The 18739-nt window shown below is 47.9% G+C and overlaps 1 protein-coding gene across 2 annotated transcripts in view; it reads right to left on the reverse strand.

The window, feature by feature from the left end:
- Positions 1 to 210: 210 nt before the first annotated feature.
- Positions 211 to 18739, reverse strand: part of SLAMF1 (signaling lymphocytic activation molecule family member 1) — a 35851-nt gene continuing 17322 nt past the window's right edge. The window contains exons 4-7 of one of the 2 annotated variants that reach the window (XM_027048539.2): positions 16086 to 16184; positions 12092 to 12165; positions 4074 to 4166; positions 211 to 2655 (exon numbers count right to left, since the gene is read on the reverse strand). In XM_027048539.2, coding sequence (XP_026904340.1) covers positions 2605 to 2655; positions 4074 to 4166; positions 12092 to 12165; positions 16086 to 16184 — 317 coding nt within the window. In that variant the 3' untranslated portion in view covers positions 211 to 2604. Of the gene's footprint in view, positions 2703 to 4073; positions 4167 to 12091; positions 12166 to 16085; positions 16185 to 18739 lie in introns of both variants that reach the window. The other variant, XM_027048538.2, reaches the window with a different exon arrangement.

Genomic DNA, 18739 nt, shown 5'->3' on the forward strand with positions numbered 1-18739 from the left:
GCTCTTGTCTCTGTCGGAGGGTGGCTCCTACCTTGAGCTAAAACCCTTGCCCACACCCTAGGAAAGGGACAGCTTCCCACCTCATCAAACCGAATGAGACACCCTCAGCGCTTCATAGCTTTAGAGACACAAGTCTGTGGAACGTGTCTTGCCATACTGCTACGTTATGAATCCTTCAGGTGACACAAGACAAAAGTGTAGGTTCCTTGATGGATTGTCTGAATTTTATTCATTTCCAGGAGGTAGAAACAACAACTCAGGAAGAGACGTAACTTACTGTAATCGTGGTCCTTCAGCCCCCATATGCACCCTTTACCAGCACATCAGCTCGCGTGGCCAGAGTGAGTGTCCTGGACAGGCCTGGGACCACACTGGCCCGTATTGTAGAGCACCACCAGTCCCTTAAGCCCGAGAATGGTCTGTTCCTCTTGAGTTCTCCAGAATTCAGATACGCTCAGTCAAAAGAAGACATGAGAGAAGAAACACGGGGAAACTGGACTTTTTTCGTCTTTAGGCCTGAGGAAAAGAAACGCTCCAGCCCAGCAGCAGTGCCTTTCGGGGAAGGGTGTGAGCTGAGGGCTCTCTGCTTTCCGGCTTGAACCCGGAGCCTGGATGGTGCAGAACAGGACGTCAAATGTCATTCGAAGGTCGGCCTGAACGTCCGCACGGCACAGCCATCCTCCTCAGTGAGGTCTTGAGCCCAGGCCTGGGAATTTTGAGGGGATAGTCTCTTCTTCCCCACTTTGTTTCCTTCCTTCCACCGGGTGGGGTTCGGCCACGGGAAAAACCCAGGTGTTGGGAACCGATCTGCTAGAACAGTGTGAGTCATAGTAAAGGACCGAGTGCTCACAACCTCAGAGTTTACAAATCCCTGATAGTAGCTCCCTTAGTTTTGGAGAATAGACAGCTAACGAGCCTCAGTTTATACCAGGGTGGTGTAGCGAACTTTTTTTTTTCTTTGTCTGCCTTCCCAGAATTGAATCCCACTGCTTGCGTTTGCAGAATTCCTAACTCCTAAGAGGGAGAGCCCACCAAGCACTACGAAAATGGAACGTTCCAGATACTCAATTCCCAGTCTCCCTTGGAGGTAGGACATGGGCATGTGACCTAGAACTGGCCACTCAGGCCCCAACTCTGAACTAGAAACAAGAAAGGAAGAGACAAGGAGGAGGTCACCTTGGTGCAGACGGGGCACCGGCCGTTATTGGGTTGCTGAGTCCAACTGAGGCAGGGGAGGGGGTGGCGGAGTCGGGGTCTAGTCCCATCAGGACGAGAGCAGTGCCCCTGGCACTCAGCGTCCTTGAGCTGAACAGTCGGTGACCCTCGTTATATGGTTGTGAGATCGCTGGTGATTTCCTAACCCACGTTCACTAAGGTCATAGAAGAACCCATCAGAAAAAAAGAGCTTAAACTGAAGAAGGCCTGTCTGAGAGCAAGAAGAGGAAGAAAATAGGACTTTACTGAGAGAGACACTTTCTGTCTCTGGCCTGCAATTGAAGTCAGGAAGCGTGGAATTACTTGTAGCTGTTGGGTCACAATATGTTCATTTCCCACTTCGGGATAAATGTAGCGTGAGGAGGGGTGGGGCACGGGTGCCTGGTAAGGACCCTGTGGGTGTAAAATGGGTTCAGAACGTGGCGAGAGGGTCTCTGCTGAGGCTCGACACTGCTGTTCAATGGAGCCAACAGAGAAATAGGGATTCAAAAATCATTTGGAGAAGTGAAAGATCAGCCTGGGGCCACTTCTGATAATTCTGAATCCCTCCGTAACGGTGTCATCGTAAACTCTCGCCACGTTTCTTTAAACCTAATGCCATCTGCATGGGACATTTTTTCAGAGTTCTTAAATACTTAAATATCACATATATAAGTATATATATATATATATGTTCTATAATATTATACTTAAATACCCTGTAGTTTTTTGAGACTCTTGGGTGATTTTCCTTCCATTATTCAAAGCTCAGAGACTTCACAGTCTTGCTGTTGGTTTATTGACCCTTCAGCTTCTGGGTTTTGCAAATAAAGTACTGACTTGATTAGCTTCTTTCATAGAATAATCCCAGAGTGTTCTACCTATAATAAGGAGTTCACCCTTCACTGCCCGTCCAGAGGGGGAAAGTGAGGCACAGGGCCCTGATCGGAGCTGCATGGGGAGTGGGGTCGGCTCCCAGGACCAGGCATAGGCACGTGAGCTGTCCCAGGTTTCGTGGCTGGTGGGCAGCTGCCTGGGAGGCACTGGGGGCCCCAGCTTCCCGCCTTTGGCTCTTATCGTCCGGTCCAGGCAAGGGGCAAGACTCCTGGAGGACTGAGCTCACGGGACCCACATGACTCATTCCGTCTGCTACACCACAGAGCTGGAAAGCTGCACCAAGTAGTTCTCTGTTCCGGGCCTGAGCCCCGAGGAGCAGGCTGAGCGCTTGGAAAGCCTCGGCCCCTCGTCCATCCCACGGGTGGCTGTGGAAGAAGCATCACCAGGGCGTCGATCTGAGAAGAAGGCAGATGTGCACAGTGTCGCGGGGAGCTTGGGACCTGGGGCCACGTGCGGTGCTTATCTGGGCCCCTCCACGTTGCTGCGGAAAGTCCCTTCACTGAGTCTCTGGGGTCAGCTCTCTGGCAGTGTCACGCTGGCGTAGACTGTGATGGACTTTGGTTCCTGAGGGCAAAACAGAAGTCTGTGGGTTCAGGCACTGGCTTCACAGGCTGCAAATGGAAACCGTGCTGCTTAGTAAAAGGAGAGGGTCTCAGGTATCAGGTGGCGGGGGACCTGCCGGGGACAGCACTCGGGTCCCCCACTGCCAGCGTCCCCTCCGCCCCGGGGCTCCAGCTCCCTCCCGGGTGTGCGCACACAATCAACAATCACCACTGGGAAGACCAGGAGCGATGCCCCCCTTTGCTCTGTGTCCTGCCCCTGCCTTTTAAGGAAAGCCATTGTCTCTGCTATAGGTTGGACGCGGGTCACGGTTTGGGGAAGCCAAGATGTTCTGATTTACTGAGGTTTAGAAAGGGTTAATGAGACCCAAAGGGAGAAGGAAAGATTGCAGCCCACAGGAAGGGAGAGGAGACAAGGACTTGGGGCAAAGACATCTTCTAGGTCAAGTGCACTCAAGAGGCAGGGAAAGAAAGACAGGAATGGAAGAATTCGGCGGGGGGGGGGGGGAGGTTGCTGTAAAATGTGAAATATAACAGACTGCTTCGGTGAAGAAAACTTCTTTAAAAATCTGTATTCTTTCTTAAAACTTTTTAAAGCCAGATTCTTGTGTTCACTTTCCCCATTGGATAGGATAGCGTCCTCAGAATAGAGTCCCGATGCAGGCAGGGCATCTTCCCCGGCATTTCCGGGTGTCTGTCTGGCTGTGGGAGCTTTGGGGCAGGGGGCGAATGGAAGCATTTCTGTGGCCTTTTGATCCTCAATTGTCTCAGAAAATGCTTTATTTAATATAGAGCCCCACTAGAGCCAAGATTTCAGCCCAGAATTTCTGTCCATTTAGGAAAAGGCATAGTTCCCATCAAGCCAGTTTAATCCATGGTCATTTTGCAGTGGGGGGAGCCGGCAAGGCTCAGTCTGGGCCACACGCCACAGGGTCCTCTGGGCTCACGCCAGGCAGAGTGCCACTCTGAGACCTTCTGGTGAGATGGGACTGGATAGAGCCTTGGCCCGAGCCTTTTAACAAAGCCCCCCCTGTGATTCTGTTCTGCAGCCCGACTCCTAGATGCAAGATGCAAGTCCCAAATGTCAAAGTGCTCTGGGACCACCTGGGGAGGTTGCTGTTTAATGTAGAGATGCCTGGTTACTCAGCGTGGACATTCTGATTGACCCGGTAGAAAGCCCCAGGAAAATGAATTTTTAGCAAATACATGTATGCCGATGCCGATGGGGTTCTTGGACAACCCTCAGGGAAACACTAGGGAACAGAGAGAGCTGTGTCCCCAAGTGAGCATCCAGGAGGGGTCTCCTGGAAGTCCCGCAGCCACAGAGGCTCCTGGTGACCCACGTGCCAGGGCCTGCCTTCTCCGCTTCAGGAGACGGCCTCTTCCCTCCCTGCAGAGAGGAGGCCCAGACCGGTTCCTCACCTGGACAGGCTCTGGGACAGGTTCTGTGGCAGCGACATAAATGGTGGTGCAGGGGTCCTGAGCTGACGGGGCATCAGGTTTCTTCTGAATGGACTAGAAGAGAAGCAAGGAAAGCAAGAAATCAGCCGGGCAGTGGATTCCACCAGATCCGCCCCATGGAGAAGCCCAAGGTCCAGAAGCTTGGAGCTAGAAAGCCCCTCAGAGTCCATTGGCCCAGCCACCTTCCCTGGTGGAAAGGTCCCTCCAAATTCCCTGGAATTCAGCTCTTGGGGCTTTGCTTGGACGCCCCAGGCAACACTGCGGAGCTCACAGTCTGGTAAGGCAGCCCACGTCACCATGAGCTCCTCCCAGATGTCTTAAAAGTCTTCCTCATGGTGAACTGGCATCGCCGTGGCTCCCACCAGGGCAGCTGGAGGGAACGGGGTCTTCATAAGATCTGTCTCGCTCCTGTCACCGACAGCACACAGAGCTCATCCCTTCCCACACTGCTGTTCGTACTATTCCTTCCTCTGACACGGTTTCCCGAGACTTCTCTTTCCCATCCAAGTACTGAACTTAACAATAGGCACACATATCCAGAGGTGCCAGTTTACGAACTTTTCCGCAGATGCCACATCGGGCTCACATCCACTCTGTCAAATCTCGAAGCGACACGTCACCGATGGGGACGCTAAGGCTCAGAAAGACTTAACACTTTCCTACGTGCACGTGCAAGAGTATCAAAGCCAGGAGTCCCACCGACTTAGAGGCACGGGGGAGAAGTTAAGAAGTTTGGGAAAGGAGAGGGGCTGCCTGGGTGGCTCAGTTGGTTGAGCGTCCGACATCAGCTCAGATCATGACATCATGGTTCGTGTGTTTGAGCCTCGCGTCAGGCTTGCTGCTGTCAGCACAGAGCCCATTTCAGACCTTTTTTTTTTTTTAATTTTTTTTTAATGTTATTCAGTTTTCAGAGACAGAGAGAAAGGGTGAGCAGGGGAGGGGCAGAGAGACACGGAAACACAGAATCCGAAGCGGGCTCCAGGCTCCGAGCTGTCGGCACAGAGCCCGATGCGGGGCTCGAACTCACAAACTGTGAGATCATGACCTGAGCTGAAGTCGGCCGCTTAACCGACTGAGCCACCCAGCCGCCCCCAGATCTTCTGTTCCCCTCTCTCTGCCCCTCCCCCTCTCGCGCTCTCACTCTCAAAAATAAATAAAACATTTAAAAATTTAAAAAAAAAAAAGAAGTTTGGGAAAAGAGAAAGGTATAAAGGAAACTATCTATAGTCTCACCACTTTGACACACCATGGCTATTAGCACGTTGCCAGATTTCCCTTCAGGATTTTAAGCTGGATTTATGGAATTATTTTAAACATAGTTGTAACGGCTTAGTGCATTTTGGTATCTTGGTGTCTTCAGTTAGGGCATGAGGCCAGGAAGCATGATCTACAAGAAACTCCAGGGGTGTTATTCTCACATAGTCTTTGTGAGCAGTGTCCCCATGAGCTGTGCAAGGTAGCAGTCCTGGTAAGACCTAGAGAGTTCCCTAGCAGACAGTAGACGTGTGTTAGATAATTTTCCCCGGTACCCTGGTCTTTATCATGGGAACATACTGCCATCGCAAATAAGAACAAGGCAAATGTTCATATTTCCTCATTGTCCACATAATTAGTCTTTATATGATATCATACAGGCATTGGAAATATGAACAAAGAAAATTGTAAACACCTAGGGAAGTGTAAATACATGTTGATGCGTAAAACAATATGTCTCCTATGTTTAAAACGTACATGAAATTGCATAATGGCCAAGGGGCACCTGGGTGGCTCCATTGGTTGAGCGCCCAGCTCTTGTGTTTGGCTCAGGTCACGGTCTCACAGGTTTGTGGGTTCGAACCCTGCATTGGGCTCAGCGCTAATAGTGCAGGATTCTCTCTTCTCCCCCCTCCCTCTGCCCCTCCCCCACTCACCCCGTGTCTGTCTGTCTCTCTCTCTCTCTCTCTCTGAAAATAAATAAACTTTAAAAAAAAATCAAAAAAGGCACATAAATCAGAAGGGGAACTTCAAACGAAGATGAAGTCTTGTCCAGGAAGAGAATAAATATTAGACTTTGGTGAGTCAAGGATGTATTTTATCATTTCTAGGGTAGCAACTAAAGAACAGAAAAAAAAATTGCTTCATTACTAAAAGGGGAGGTGAACGGAATAATAAAAATATAATTTAAAAGAACCCTTCCTCAAAGGAACTCCTGGCTCAGAGAGCTTCACCCGGGAACCCTGCCGAAAATTTAAGGGGAACGATAATATTTATCCTGCCCAAAGGAAATACACCATGTGGTGGGTTGAACTGACCCCCACCCCCCCACCAAAAAAGTCAGGTCCATCCAGAATCTCTAAATGTGACCTTATTTGGCATAGGGTCCTTGCAGAGGTAATTAAAGTAAGGATTTCAAACTCAGGTCAAGCTGGATTACTGGATTACGCTCCTCACTGGATTTAGGACCATCCTCTGAAGAGACAGGGACGGAGAAAACCCAGAGACACAGAGAGGGAGGCAGAAATTAGAGTTCTGTAGCTACAAGCCAACCAGTGCCAAAGATGCCCAGGGTCACCAGAAGCTAGAAGAGGAAAAGCAAGTTTCAGAGGGAGCGTGGTCCCTGTCAGCACCTTCAACTTGGACTTCTGGCCTCCATGACTGGAGAATAGCTTTTTCTGGTTTAAGCCACCAAGTCCGTAGACATTTCTTACAGCGACACTAGGAAACTAACATGCAGCTCCCACTCATAATCTTGGTGTCAAAACCTCACCAGGCAGCTACAAGAAAGGATAATTGCAGGCCAATTCCCCTCGGAAACCTAAACAAGACACCGACAGCACCCTCTTAAGAAAATATTAACGAAATAAAACCCAGAAGTATTTTAAAAGGAGCAGACTACATTGCTTCTATTCCGGGACTGCAAAAGTGGGATAGTCTTTACAAATCAGTGTGGCTCGTGAGATAAATAGAGCGACCCTACAACCCAGCAACTGCACTAGTAGGTATTTATCCAAAGGCTACAAAAATGCTGATTTGAAGGGGCACATGCCCCCCAATGTTTATGGCAGTGCTATCAACAATAACCAAATTGTGGAAAGAGCCCAAATGTCCCTTGACTGATGAATGGAGAAAGAAGACGTGATATATATATATATATATATATATATATATATATATATATATCTCCACGGATATATATATGTGTGTGTATATAGATATGGATATAGATATAGATATAGATATAGATATAGATATCCACAATGGAATATTACTCGGTGATCAAAAAGAATGAAATCTTGCCATTTGCAACAACATGGATGGAACTAGAATGTATTATGTTAAGTGAAATAAGTCAGTCAGAGAAAGACAAATATCATATGATTTCAGTCATATGTGGAATTTAAGAAATGAAACAGAAGAACATTGGGGAAGGGAAGGAAAAATAAGATAAAAACAGAAAGAGAGGCAAACCATAAGAGATTCTTAAATACAGAGAACAAACTGAAGGTTGCTGGCAGGGTGTTGGGTGGGGGGATGGGCTAGATGGGGGATGGGCATTAAAGGAGGGCACTTGCTGGGATGAGCACTGGGTGTTGTATGTAAGTGACGAATCACTAACTTCTGCTCCTGAAACTATTATTAGATTATATGTTAACTAACTTGGATTTAAATAAAATTTTAAACGCTTAAGAAATAAAAATTTAAAAATCCATAAGATCATATCAATAGATGCAGAATGTTGATAAAATTCAACATCGATTCCTTAGCAAACCAGCAGTAGAAGAAAACATTCTCAATTAGATAGAACGGCAGCTATAAGAACCTTCGGCAAAAACCATATTTAATGGTCAGATATTGAAAGTGTCCCTTGTGAGTTTGGGACCATCCAAGGACCCTTCTATTAACACTTTCATTCCATACTGGACAAGGCACCTCAGCCGGTAAAACAAGAAGGAAGAGAAGTTACGTGATTTGAAAATGAAATAAACTGTATTTTTTTTTTTTTACAGATGGTACAGTTGTGTACAAAGGAAACCCAAGTCATCTAGAGACAAATGACTAGAATTTTAAGTAAGTTTAGCAATGCTGCAAATATAAGGTTAAAATACAAAAATGAATTGTATTTCTATGTACCAATAATATACAGAAACTGAAGATTTTTAAAAAGATGACAATATTCAAAATATCAACTGTTCCAACGCCAAGTAATAAAGTATGATGGAAAAGTCCTCTTACAGAACCTACAACACTTCGTTTAGAGAAATTAAAAAAGATTGACACAATGGAAAGGATGTATTATTTTGCGAATGGAAAGATTCAATGCTATAAACACGTATGGTCTCCTCAAGTGATCAGTGCAGTTCTGATTAAAATTCCAGCAGGATTTCTAGGTGGAACTTGACAAACTGAATCTAAAGTATCTATGAAAATGCCGAGGACCAAAAATGGCCAAGAACCTCTTGGGGGAGAACAAGAACAAGGGAGAAGACATTTTACCAGATATCAAACTTAGAATGAATCTGTAATGACCGGTCTATAAAGACAGCATGGTCCAGGCACAGGCACAAATGAACAAGCCAATGGAGCAAAAAGAGAATAAAAAAAAAAAAAAATGGATCCTCACTATGTGGAGCCTTGATTTGTGATGAAGGTAGCACTGGGGGGGGGGGGGGCAGTGGTGGGATGGGGACAAGGCCAATCTTTTCAATACGTGGTTGATAGGATATCCATTTGGAGAAAAATGAAACCTGACCCATTTCACTCCATACTTCAAAACTCATTTTCAGGTACATAACAGATAGAATGTGAAAGATGAGCTGTAGCGTCTTTAGAATGACAGAGAATATCTTCCTTACCTGGGAGGAGAGAAAAAGATTTCTCCAACAGGACACAAAGCTCCATCTATGAAGGAAGAGGCTACTGAATTGTTCTACGCTAAAGTTAACAACTTTTCTTTATCAGAAGGTATCACCGAGAAATTGCAAAGGCAAGCCACAGAATGGGTGAAGGTATCTGCTAACATGTAACTGCCACAAAGCTAAAAATATTTAAAGAACTTATACTAATCCATTCTAAAAAGCCTGAAGTTCAAAGGGAAATGGGTAAGAGATTTAACAGGCACTTCAAGGAAGAGGATATTAATATGGCCAATAAACATAAGAAGTGTTGCTCAGCTTCCTTAATGATTAGGGAAATTTAAAATAAAGCTATAAAAGACACATCCAATGACCAAAATTAAAATTTTTTTTTCCTTCAACGTTTATTTATTTTTGGGACAGAGAGAGACAGAGCATGAACGGGGGAGGGTCAGAGAGAGAGGGAGACACAGAATCGGAAACAGGCTCCAGGCTCTGAGCCATCAGCCCAGAGCCCGACGCGGGGCTCGAACTCATGGACCGCGAGATCGTGACCTGGCTGAAGTCGGACGCTTAACTGACTGCGCCACCCAGGCGCCCCACCAATGACCAAAATTTAAAAGGCCAGGGGCGCCTGGGTGGCTCGGCCAGTTAAGCGTTTGACTTCGGCTCCGGTCGTGATCTCACAGTTCGTGAGTTCGAGCCCCACACTGGGTTCTGGGCTGACAGTTCAGAGCCTGGAGCCTGCTTCGGATTCTGTGGCTCCCTCTCTCTCTGCCACTCCCCTGCTCGTGCTCTGTGCCTCTCTCTCAAAAATTAATAAACATGAAAACAATTTTTTTGAAGGCCAATAACACCCAGTTTTGATTAGAAGGCAGAGCTGGCCTAAAAGAAAATTGGTGCGCTCACTTTGAAAAAAAAGTTTGGCCTTATGCAGCCAATTTGAGGATATGCATCCCCTATGATTCAGCAATTCTACTTCTAGGTGCATACCAAACACAAATATCTGCACGTATCTACCAAGAGACACACATAGGAATGTTCATGGTTGGAATTTTTATAATAGTCTCAAACTGGAAATAACCCAAATGTCCATCAATCGTCAACTAGGTAAACTCTAGTATATCCGTACGCTGATATTCTATAAATGAAGCGATGAAAACGAACGTATTACATACCAAGCACAAAGACATACGAATCTCGTGAAAGTAATACCGAGCAAAAAACCCAAAAAGCCCAGAACAAAACCAAAACCAGGCCCAAGAGGAAAAATATGGCAGGACTCCATTTTTATAAAGTTAAAGGAAGAGAGAGAGCTAAAGTATATTTTTAGAAGTCAGGATAGCGGTATGTTTGGCGAGGGGAGGGAGACTAGAGACGAGGGGGTGGGCACTAGGAGGTCTTGTGGGCGTTGCTGGCAATGTTCTGTTCCCTGATCTGGGTGGTAGTTATTATGGTATTACAGCACTCGATACTGAGAGACGTAATTTCTCCTCAAATGGATGTGTAGATTCAACGCAATCCTAATGGGTTTTTCCCCCCTTTTGTGATACTTGAGAAGCTGATTCTGAAATACACGTGTCAGTACAAAGGGTCGGGAAGAGTCAAAAAATTGTTGGAGAAAAGCAAGGCGGGAAGGTTTGCTTTACTAGATTCCACAATGGGGTAATTCGCTGAGCCGACAGTCACACTTCGTATATGTGTCATACCTGACAGTAAGAAGACAGACGCCAGCAGCATCAGACGGAGTGGGCAGGGAAGGCTAAAGTTGAAGCCAGCCATCTAAGCATGTAAATGCAAGGGAGAGGTTGCTCTTGGGACTCTCCTATACATATATACATATATACATATACATATATATACACACACACATATTTTCAGTTTATTTATTCGGAGAGAAAGAGAGAGCAAGCAGGGGAGGGGCAGAGAGAGAGAGGGAGAGAGAGAATCCTAAGCAGGCTCTGTGCAGTCAGCACAGAGCCCAATGTGGGGCTTGAACCCACAAACCATGAGATCATGACCTGTGACGAAACCAAGAGTAAAAAGTTTAACCGACTGAACCACCCAGGTGCTCCAGGACTCTCCTATTTTTAATGTTTGTTTGTTTATTTATTTTTGAGAGAGAGAGAGACAGACAGAGCATGCGCAGGGGAGGGGCAGAGAGAGAGAAGGAAACACAGAATCCCAAGCAGGCTCCAGGCTCTGAGCTGTCAGCACAGAGCCCAACGCTGGGCTCGAACTCATGAACAATGAGGTCATGACCTGAGCCAAAGTAGGACGCCCAACCGACTGAGCCACCCAGGTGCCCCAGGTCTCCCATTGCCAAATGGAACTTGGCTGTCAGACATAGTGATGGCCTATGTATTAAACCCTCCAGGCCACCAGGGGGCAGCAGAAATAAGAGCTTCGGCCAAGAGTCCATCCCTGGTTATCAGAAATGCCTTCCCATCTGATGCAATTTTCCAAGGTGTTAATCAAAGCTGTCTTCACCTTCATGCCCTTTACTCCAGAATTTGCTTCCTCTGCATGACCAGATTCTGCCTTGTACATCACCTAGCATTGCCTTCACGTCTGAAAAACTAGAATATCTTCCTGGCTAACTGTATTCCGTTAGCCTCCCTCTAACTTCTAACATAGCTGCATCCTGACTTTATCATGACTAGTCATCTGTCCAGCCAGAATCCTCAAATCCTCCTTCCCTGTCTCTATGGTGCTTTGCAAACTCCTACACTTGCATCAGACCAACACATCATACCACAGCCTCTCTAAACCTTCCCTCTGTCCTCAGACCTTCCCCCCTGTCTCTTGAGAAGGGCGAGTTAGGTAACAGGGACCCACAGACACCCGGAACACCACAGCTAGAGGAGTCGTCTATCATAGGTTTCTTGCTTCCTCGTTCTTCCCCTATGAAGACACAGATGCCCAGGTTACCCAGTGTTTTCATCATTTCAAATAATAAATAGCCCCATCAGACATTGAAGTTTAATGCCTTTTTGGAGAGCTCTTGTTCTTGACTTCTGCTTCCCTAATTTCCTCTGCTCCGGAACCCATGGAGAACCACGAACGTCAGGCATGCAAGACGGACTGGCCAGGAATCCCACGGAAACACGACAGGCCCACCCCGGACAAAGAAAGTCTAGAACTTACACCTGATTTCTGGACTTGGGCATAGATAGTAAGGCTTTTTGCTTCTGTGGTTGACTGGTAATGATTTGCTTTACCTGGGGAAAAGAAATCACAGTAGTTATCTCTCTGTGGCCTACCCAGAGAACTCCACTCAGACCTATGTGGTCTTTACCCCCCCCACCGCATACCCTTCCCCAGGAGTACCAAAGGAACAAACACCAAGTCCCAAACCCCCTGTATATGTGTCACATGACATGAGGTTGGTTACTTGATCTCTCTGTTTCTATTTCTCTGAGAAATGGGACTGAAGTATCTTCCCCCACAGGGCTGTTGTGATGGTCCCGTGAGATGTCATCTGTCAAGTATTTAGAACAGTGCCTGGTCCATAGAAAATTCCCAGTATGTGTTACAGGGAATTGGAATGCCATTCAATTATTTTAATCTCTATTGTTTAATGTGCATATCTGGTCTCCTCCCAGGATTCTGAGTGCTTTGAGGACGGGGCTTATGATGCTTGCATACTCTCCCACGTGTAGCACGGCGCTTGGTTCAGCTTTCTCACTCAACCCTCTGTTTCTGGGACACTTTGTGCGTGTGTAGAGGAAGGGGGTACAAGACGGATGATCCCCCAAGACTGATCGGAAAATAAAGGGACAGCGTCATTCTAACACCCACCACCTGGAAACTTTGCTCAGAGCCTAGGGTCTCTGGAATTTAATTCATTGCAGGACACTTTAACAGTTAGCCAGTTTTTGAATTTCGTCTTTTTAAATTATAAAAATAATTCATTCTCATTACAAAAATTAAAATTGCATAAGGTCAAAAGTACATCCCTCGTCCCCCACCCCAACCAAGGCAATTTCATGTCCAGAAACGATCGCTTTTAAGCTCGACATATATCCTTCCAGACCGACCCTGTGCAATTACAGGAATGTCGCATACCTGCAGTCTGAGAGAGAGAGCATGAGCATGGGAGGGGCAGAGAGAAGGGGGGGCAGGGACACAGAATCCGAAGCAAGCTCCAGGCTCTGAGCTGTTAGCACAGAGCCCGACACGGGGCTCGAACTCACAAACCGGGAAGTCCTGAGCTGAGCCGAGGACGCTCAACCGACTGAGCCACCCAGGCGCCCCTGTTCTCTGGAGTTCTTTATGCGCTTCGTGCAGGGGTGAGATGCGTGGTGAAAGTACCAGACTAAAGCATGGAGGCTAATTTGGGGACGCTTGCCAAGTCCAGGCAGAAGCAATGGAGGCTTGACCGCGAGGAAATCACACAGGGTCTTTAGGTTGGACTTATTTTAACGCGGATCAATTGATCCTCTTAAAAAAACGAGGAGCCAGTCCCTGAGGGAATAGCACCGAGGAGCGGTACGCTTTTATTTGGAAGGGGAAGGCCGAACATGTATGTATGCGGTGAAGGTGCTAGAAGGTGCCGCATGAGAGTATATGATCGTTGGAGTAGAAGGGGAAGCTCAAAGCTCTCAAAGAACGTCCGCGTAGGATGTGCTTGTGTCCGAGGGTGGGGGGTGTGCGTGGAGTGCCTGGTGGTTCTGGCTTTACTTTTTGGCCAGGATTGATACTGGCTGCCGAGTGTGCAGAACGGAGGCTGGGGCTTGGGGGTGACTGACGGGGTAACGAGAGGGGGGCACAGGTTGGGTCTGTGAGAGTGTTTGCAAAGTTAGCCGCGCCCGCCCTGGCCTGTGCTCAGTCTGTAGGGGAACAAACAGTGGAGAACAGACCCCCGGTCTTGAGGGACTTCGACTCTCGGGTCAGCTTCTGGCCGAAACGGGTGATTGTGGGGACAGCCCCGAATGCTCAGACAGATGAAAGAAGGGAGGCTGAAACGCCGCGTCCGAGAGAAACACTGATCGTTCAAGATCGTTCGGTCGCACAGTGTCCTTCCTAGCTCCAGAGCAGGTTTTGGGAGTCAGCTCAACTCAGCTCAGTCAGTGAGGCCCTGGGGCCGAATGAAAATGTTCATCGTGGCCTTAGAGTGAGGGTAGCTACTCCCTAGTCCTCACTGGCTGAGTGGCATTGGACAGAACCTGCCACCGAATTGGGTCTCTTCTCTTTAACCGTAAAATTCAGATGGAGAATGTCTAACGTCCTTTCCAACCGTGGCCTGAAGGACAAAGTCGTCCTTTGTTACCCAGGCTTCATGGGCTTGTCCTGAGTGCTGTTCCCAGATGCGGCCACATCTGCTGGTGATAGGACTTAAACCATTGGTGTTTGAATTCACTCCCTTAGGAGATTTGTCTAGCGTGTATGTATCTGTCCATCTGTCGTGCATCTGTCCGTGTCCCACCATCTGTCCGTGGATACCCCCGTATTCGGTGTTTTGGGCGTATGGACTCCTGGATCCCCACAACACCGCACCTTACATAACTTCACCCCTGTTTTGCAGGGGAGACCTCACTGATTCAGTTACCCAGCCCGTCAGTGGCCGAGTCTGCGTGTGAATGTAAGTTTGGCCAGTGCCCGACCCCGTGTGTTGGAGCAGTGTATTCTGGGCATGAAATTGCTAGGGAGACCCTTTGCAGAGCTTCAGAGTCAGGCGGCATCTCGGAGGTGACGGCATTCGTGTTAATCTCAGGGTCCTCAATCCTGGTATCTCGCCGTTTCCTTCTTATCTAGGCCAAATGTGGGTGCCTTGCCCCATCCCCTTAGGCTCTCATCATGGTTTCTGTCTGAATCACCCCACCCCAACCCCTCCCCAGCTAACTCTTAGATGGAGGAAATGAGACAAAAGTAGGCGGCTGGGCTGTGATCTTGACTTTTTTCATGCAAGCCAACCCGACTCAGGGTGCTGCGGTAAGGGCTTTTTTGAGAAGGTCGCACGTGACCGATCTACTTGGCAAATAAGATCAGCCATCAGCTTTGTGGCATGAAAATCAAGTCCCGTCCTCACCACGGGACGGCCAGCCCGGGAAACTGGACCTGTGGGACTGTGGTATGGGCGGGTGAGGCGAGTGGGGCCGAGTGCATTGCTCCTTGATGTGGAATCAGGGGACGACTTGGAGGGGAGGCCAAGAGACCCTACCTCTAGGTACTTAACCTGCAAGGAAGTAATGGGGCCTTCAGAGCTATCCCGGGTGACCTTCCGTATCATTTGGTCTGGCCTTAAGCAACTCGCAAATGGTACCGTTTTCCAAGGTGAGGCAGAATTTGTGCACAAATCTTAGTAAAGAGCATTCCCTCCACTGCCTTCCGGTGACGCGTGGACCTTCCCCGTGGCACGCACCCTGGGGGGTGGGTGTCAGTTCTGGTCTCTCATTAACAGGCTGAGTGAACTTGCACGAGTCACGTAGCCTCTCTCTGCGTCTTTTACCCTGTTGCTGAGTCACGTAGAAACGATTTGCAGAGGATATTGTGGGAATAAAAAGAAATTATAGAAAGGTTTCAACCCTTGGATGAGTGCCTTTTTATTAGTAATTCTAACGTTTCTTGAATGAAATCCAGGAGTCCCCTGGATTCTGCGTCTGGTGAACATTGTTAAGCCTCTGGACCCCTTCAGCATCCTGTATATACGTCTACACCAGAGCGAGGCATACGGAATGAGAACGATCTGTGTAAGGCCTCCCGCGTTAGACACCTGTGGCTCATCCCTCTTTCCATTCCCACAGCCCAACACAGGGGATCAAGACATGTGTTGAATCACGGGGCACCCGGGAGGCTCAGTGCATCCGACTCTTGATTTCGGCTCAGGTCGTGATACCCGGGTCATGGGATCAGGCCCCAAGCTGGGCTCTGTGTTGACGGCACTGGGGCTGCTGGGGATTCTCTCTCTCCCTCTCTCTCGGCCCCGCCCCCCGAATAAATAAATAAACATAAAAAAAAAAAAAAAAAAGACATGCTGATTTCTACCGAACTGAGCAAGGCCCCAGGATATGTGTATTTAGTTATCGCAAAGGTGCTTTGTGGAGAAAAGCGTGCTAAGGGGTGCAAGCAGATCTTTGCTTGTGGGGAGCCGTGCCTGCTTACCGCAGAATCTGATATGAGTCTCTTCACTGACACCTACCTCTTCTTCTCAACAGCAGCACTGCTACTTTGAGCGTCAAGATGACACCAATGATGGCCCCTGAGGACAGCCCGACATACAGTCCCCAGGGTCTTAGTTCTGAAAAAAAAGGTCAAAGGGCAATCTCAACAGTACTGCGAGTTTAAAAACATCCTTCCCGGAAGTGGGGAGACCAAGCCTCATGTTCTCGTTCTCTATTCTCAGGGGAGACATCCACTCTGATGGTTTCAGATAGCGGCTTCAGATCACCGAAGATTCCCCACCTGTTCTCTTATCCTTATTCCTCTCTCCACACTCCATTTTCCTAATTTCTGTAAAGATTTTTCTGCTCAAATGCCTGATGGGCACCTTGATGGCCACATGGCTCAAATCAGACTCATCTTTGTCCCAAGTCAACCTCTCTTCCCGTTTCCCTAGTGTTAAACCTCATGCGTCCTGCATCCATTTTGGTTGAATGAACACATGGGTACTGCCCACTGTCCCCACACCCCGACACCCCCCCACACCATTGTCATGAGACGCTGGGAGGAAGAACGACCAATTTCTGTCTCTTAAAAATGAACACGATGGTGCTATGATCGTCCTTCCATGCAAATAACTTTACTGAGGCCACTGGACCCGAACTGAAAGAAAAGCATGTACGTTTTCCTCTCAGCGATCCCCAGGCTTAACATGAGACCTTGAGTGGCAGTCAGCAGGCTCAAAGTCACAGAGCAACCCCCCCCTTTTTTTTTTAATGCTTTCTCTCCTTTACCCACTTCACCAAATCCTTCTGAGCCAGGAGCGGTACCTTGGAAAAGAGCGAAAGAGACCTGAGTCCCAGAAAACAAGACATTTAGCTTACTGAGGTAGTAACGGACGATGAGCCAGGCTTTATTTTTAGGGCATCATGTGTATTAATAGATACAGCCCTCACAACAGCCCTGGGAGGTTCTCATTACTCCCCTTTTGTGCGGAAGGAAGCAGGCATGGAGACCCTCGAATACTAGAGATCGGTCTAGGGGTACAAATGTGGCTGAGTGTTGAAGACAGACTTCGGGGAGAGTCAGAGAGGCTTATGGGCTCGGGGTGAGTTACCCCAGGGTAATGAACAGTGGGTTCATTACCTGAAGCACCAGGATTTTAAGTAAAGTAACAGCATTAAGGCTCTAAACACAGTTGACCCTTGAACAGCCTGGGGGGTTAGGGTACCGGCCCCCTGACACAGTTGAAAATCCATGTGTAACTTTTGATTCCCCAAAAACTTAACTGTTAACCAGTTAAGTTCCCCAAAAACTTAGTTGATTCCCCAAAAACTACTGTTAACCAGAAACCTTCCTGGTAACACAGAGAGTTGATGTATTATATGTATTAGATGCTGTTCTCTTACAGTAAAGAAAGGTGAAGAAAATGTTGAGACAACCGTAAGGAAGAGAAGATCTATTTCCAGTACCGTATTGTATTTGTAAAAAAAATAAAAATAAATCTGCATATAAGTGGATCCACCCAGTTCAAACCCGTGGGATTGAAGGGCCAGCTATGGCATAAGGGCAGGTGTTGGCATTAATGTGTCAGGGTAGTTTATAAGGATGATTGTAGAATCGGCCTGCTTGTTGTTGAACTTGGGGTGGATTGCGGGGGGGGGGGTGGTGAGGGGAGATGTTGAGATGAAGGAATAGGTGGGTTGTAGAGGAGCAGAGTCCCTACAAGCGTCACTCACACAGTTGACCTGTGACATTCACAGAGTTGGCCAAAGCTACAGGCTAAAGTCTCAGGGCATCGATAAAAGGCAAGATCCAAGTGGGCCTTCAGCCCGATGGCTCACCAGAGGTTGCCTCCTGGGTTTGAAAAGTTTCCTCCTTTTGCTTCCTAGGCCTTTCACACATCAAGGCATCCCAAGGAACCTCACTGAACTGGCTTTGTAAGCAGTTGACCCTCTTGATTATTGACCCTCTTCCCCAGACTGAAGAAGCTTTCACCCTGCCAGTTACCAACTCCAGCGGACAGGCGTGCCATGTGACCTGATCAAAGAGCCAGGGTGCAAGCAGAGAGTGGCTGTAAGGCTCCTGGATTAATATCAAGCCTAAGATTTAAGCATGGAGACACCACTGTGGTTGGAACTTCCTGCGAGCGGTCCCCCTCTGAATGGCTTGTGGTCACTGAGAACCCTCTTCGCAGGTGGGGCGTGTGTGTGTGTGGGTGCATGTGTGTCTGAGACAGCACAAAGAAAGAATGATTACTCAGGGCTTATGTTGCCAACCCCAGGGGCATGGAGAAGTGCCCCAAATCCTAAGCTAAGAAGCAGAGACAGCAGCCAAGCGCCACCATGTTCCAGGGGTCCATGGAGGCGACCCAGAAAATCATGACAGCGAGTCTGACTATCGTGAGACGACTTCCTTTCCCTTCTTCCCTCGTGTCTGTTGGGGACCTGCTAAAACAACAGTTACTTGAAGAACAAATGACTGGGCCAGAGCCCGTAACAACGCCAGCCCTGTTTCTTTTCCAGGGAGCCGTGAGGATGAACGTCATCTGCTGTCCTTGTCCCATGACATAACTGACCAGCTTCTGCCCATCCAGCCAGATCTGAGAGGCAAGCTGGCCGTCATCCTGAGATTTCACAGCCCGGATTCTTCTCCTAGTCTTTGAATGCAAAGTAATGTGAACCTGTTCGAGGA

Source organism: Acinonyx jubatus, chromosome E4 (assembly GCF_027475565.1).
Source record: "Acinonyx jubatus isolate Ajub_Pintada_27869175 chromosome E4, VMU_Ajub_asm_v1.0, whole genome shotgun sequence".
NCBI lineage: Eukaryota > Metazoa > Chordata > Mammalia > Carnivora > Felidae > Acinonyx > Acinonyx jubatus.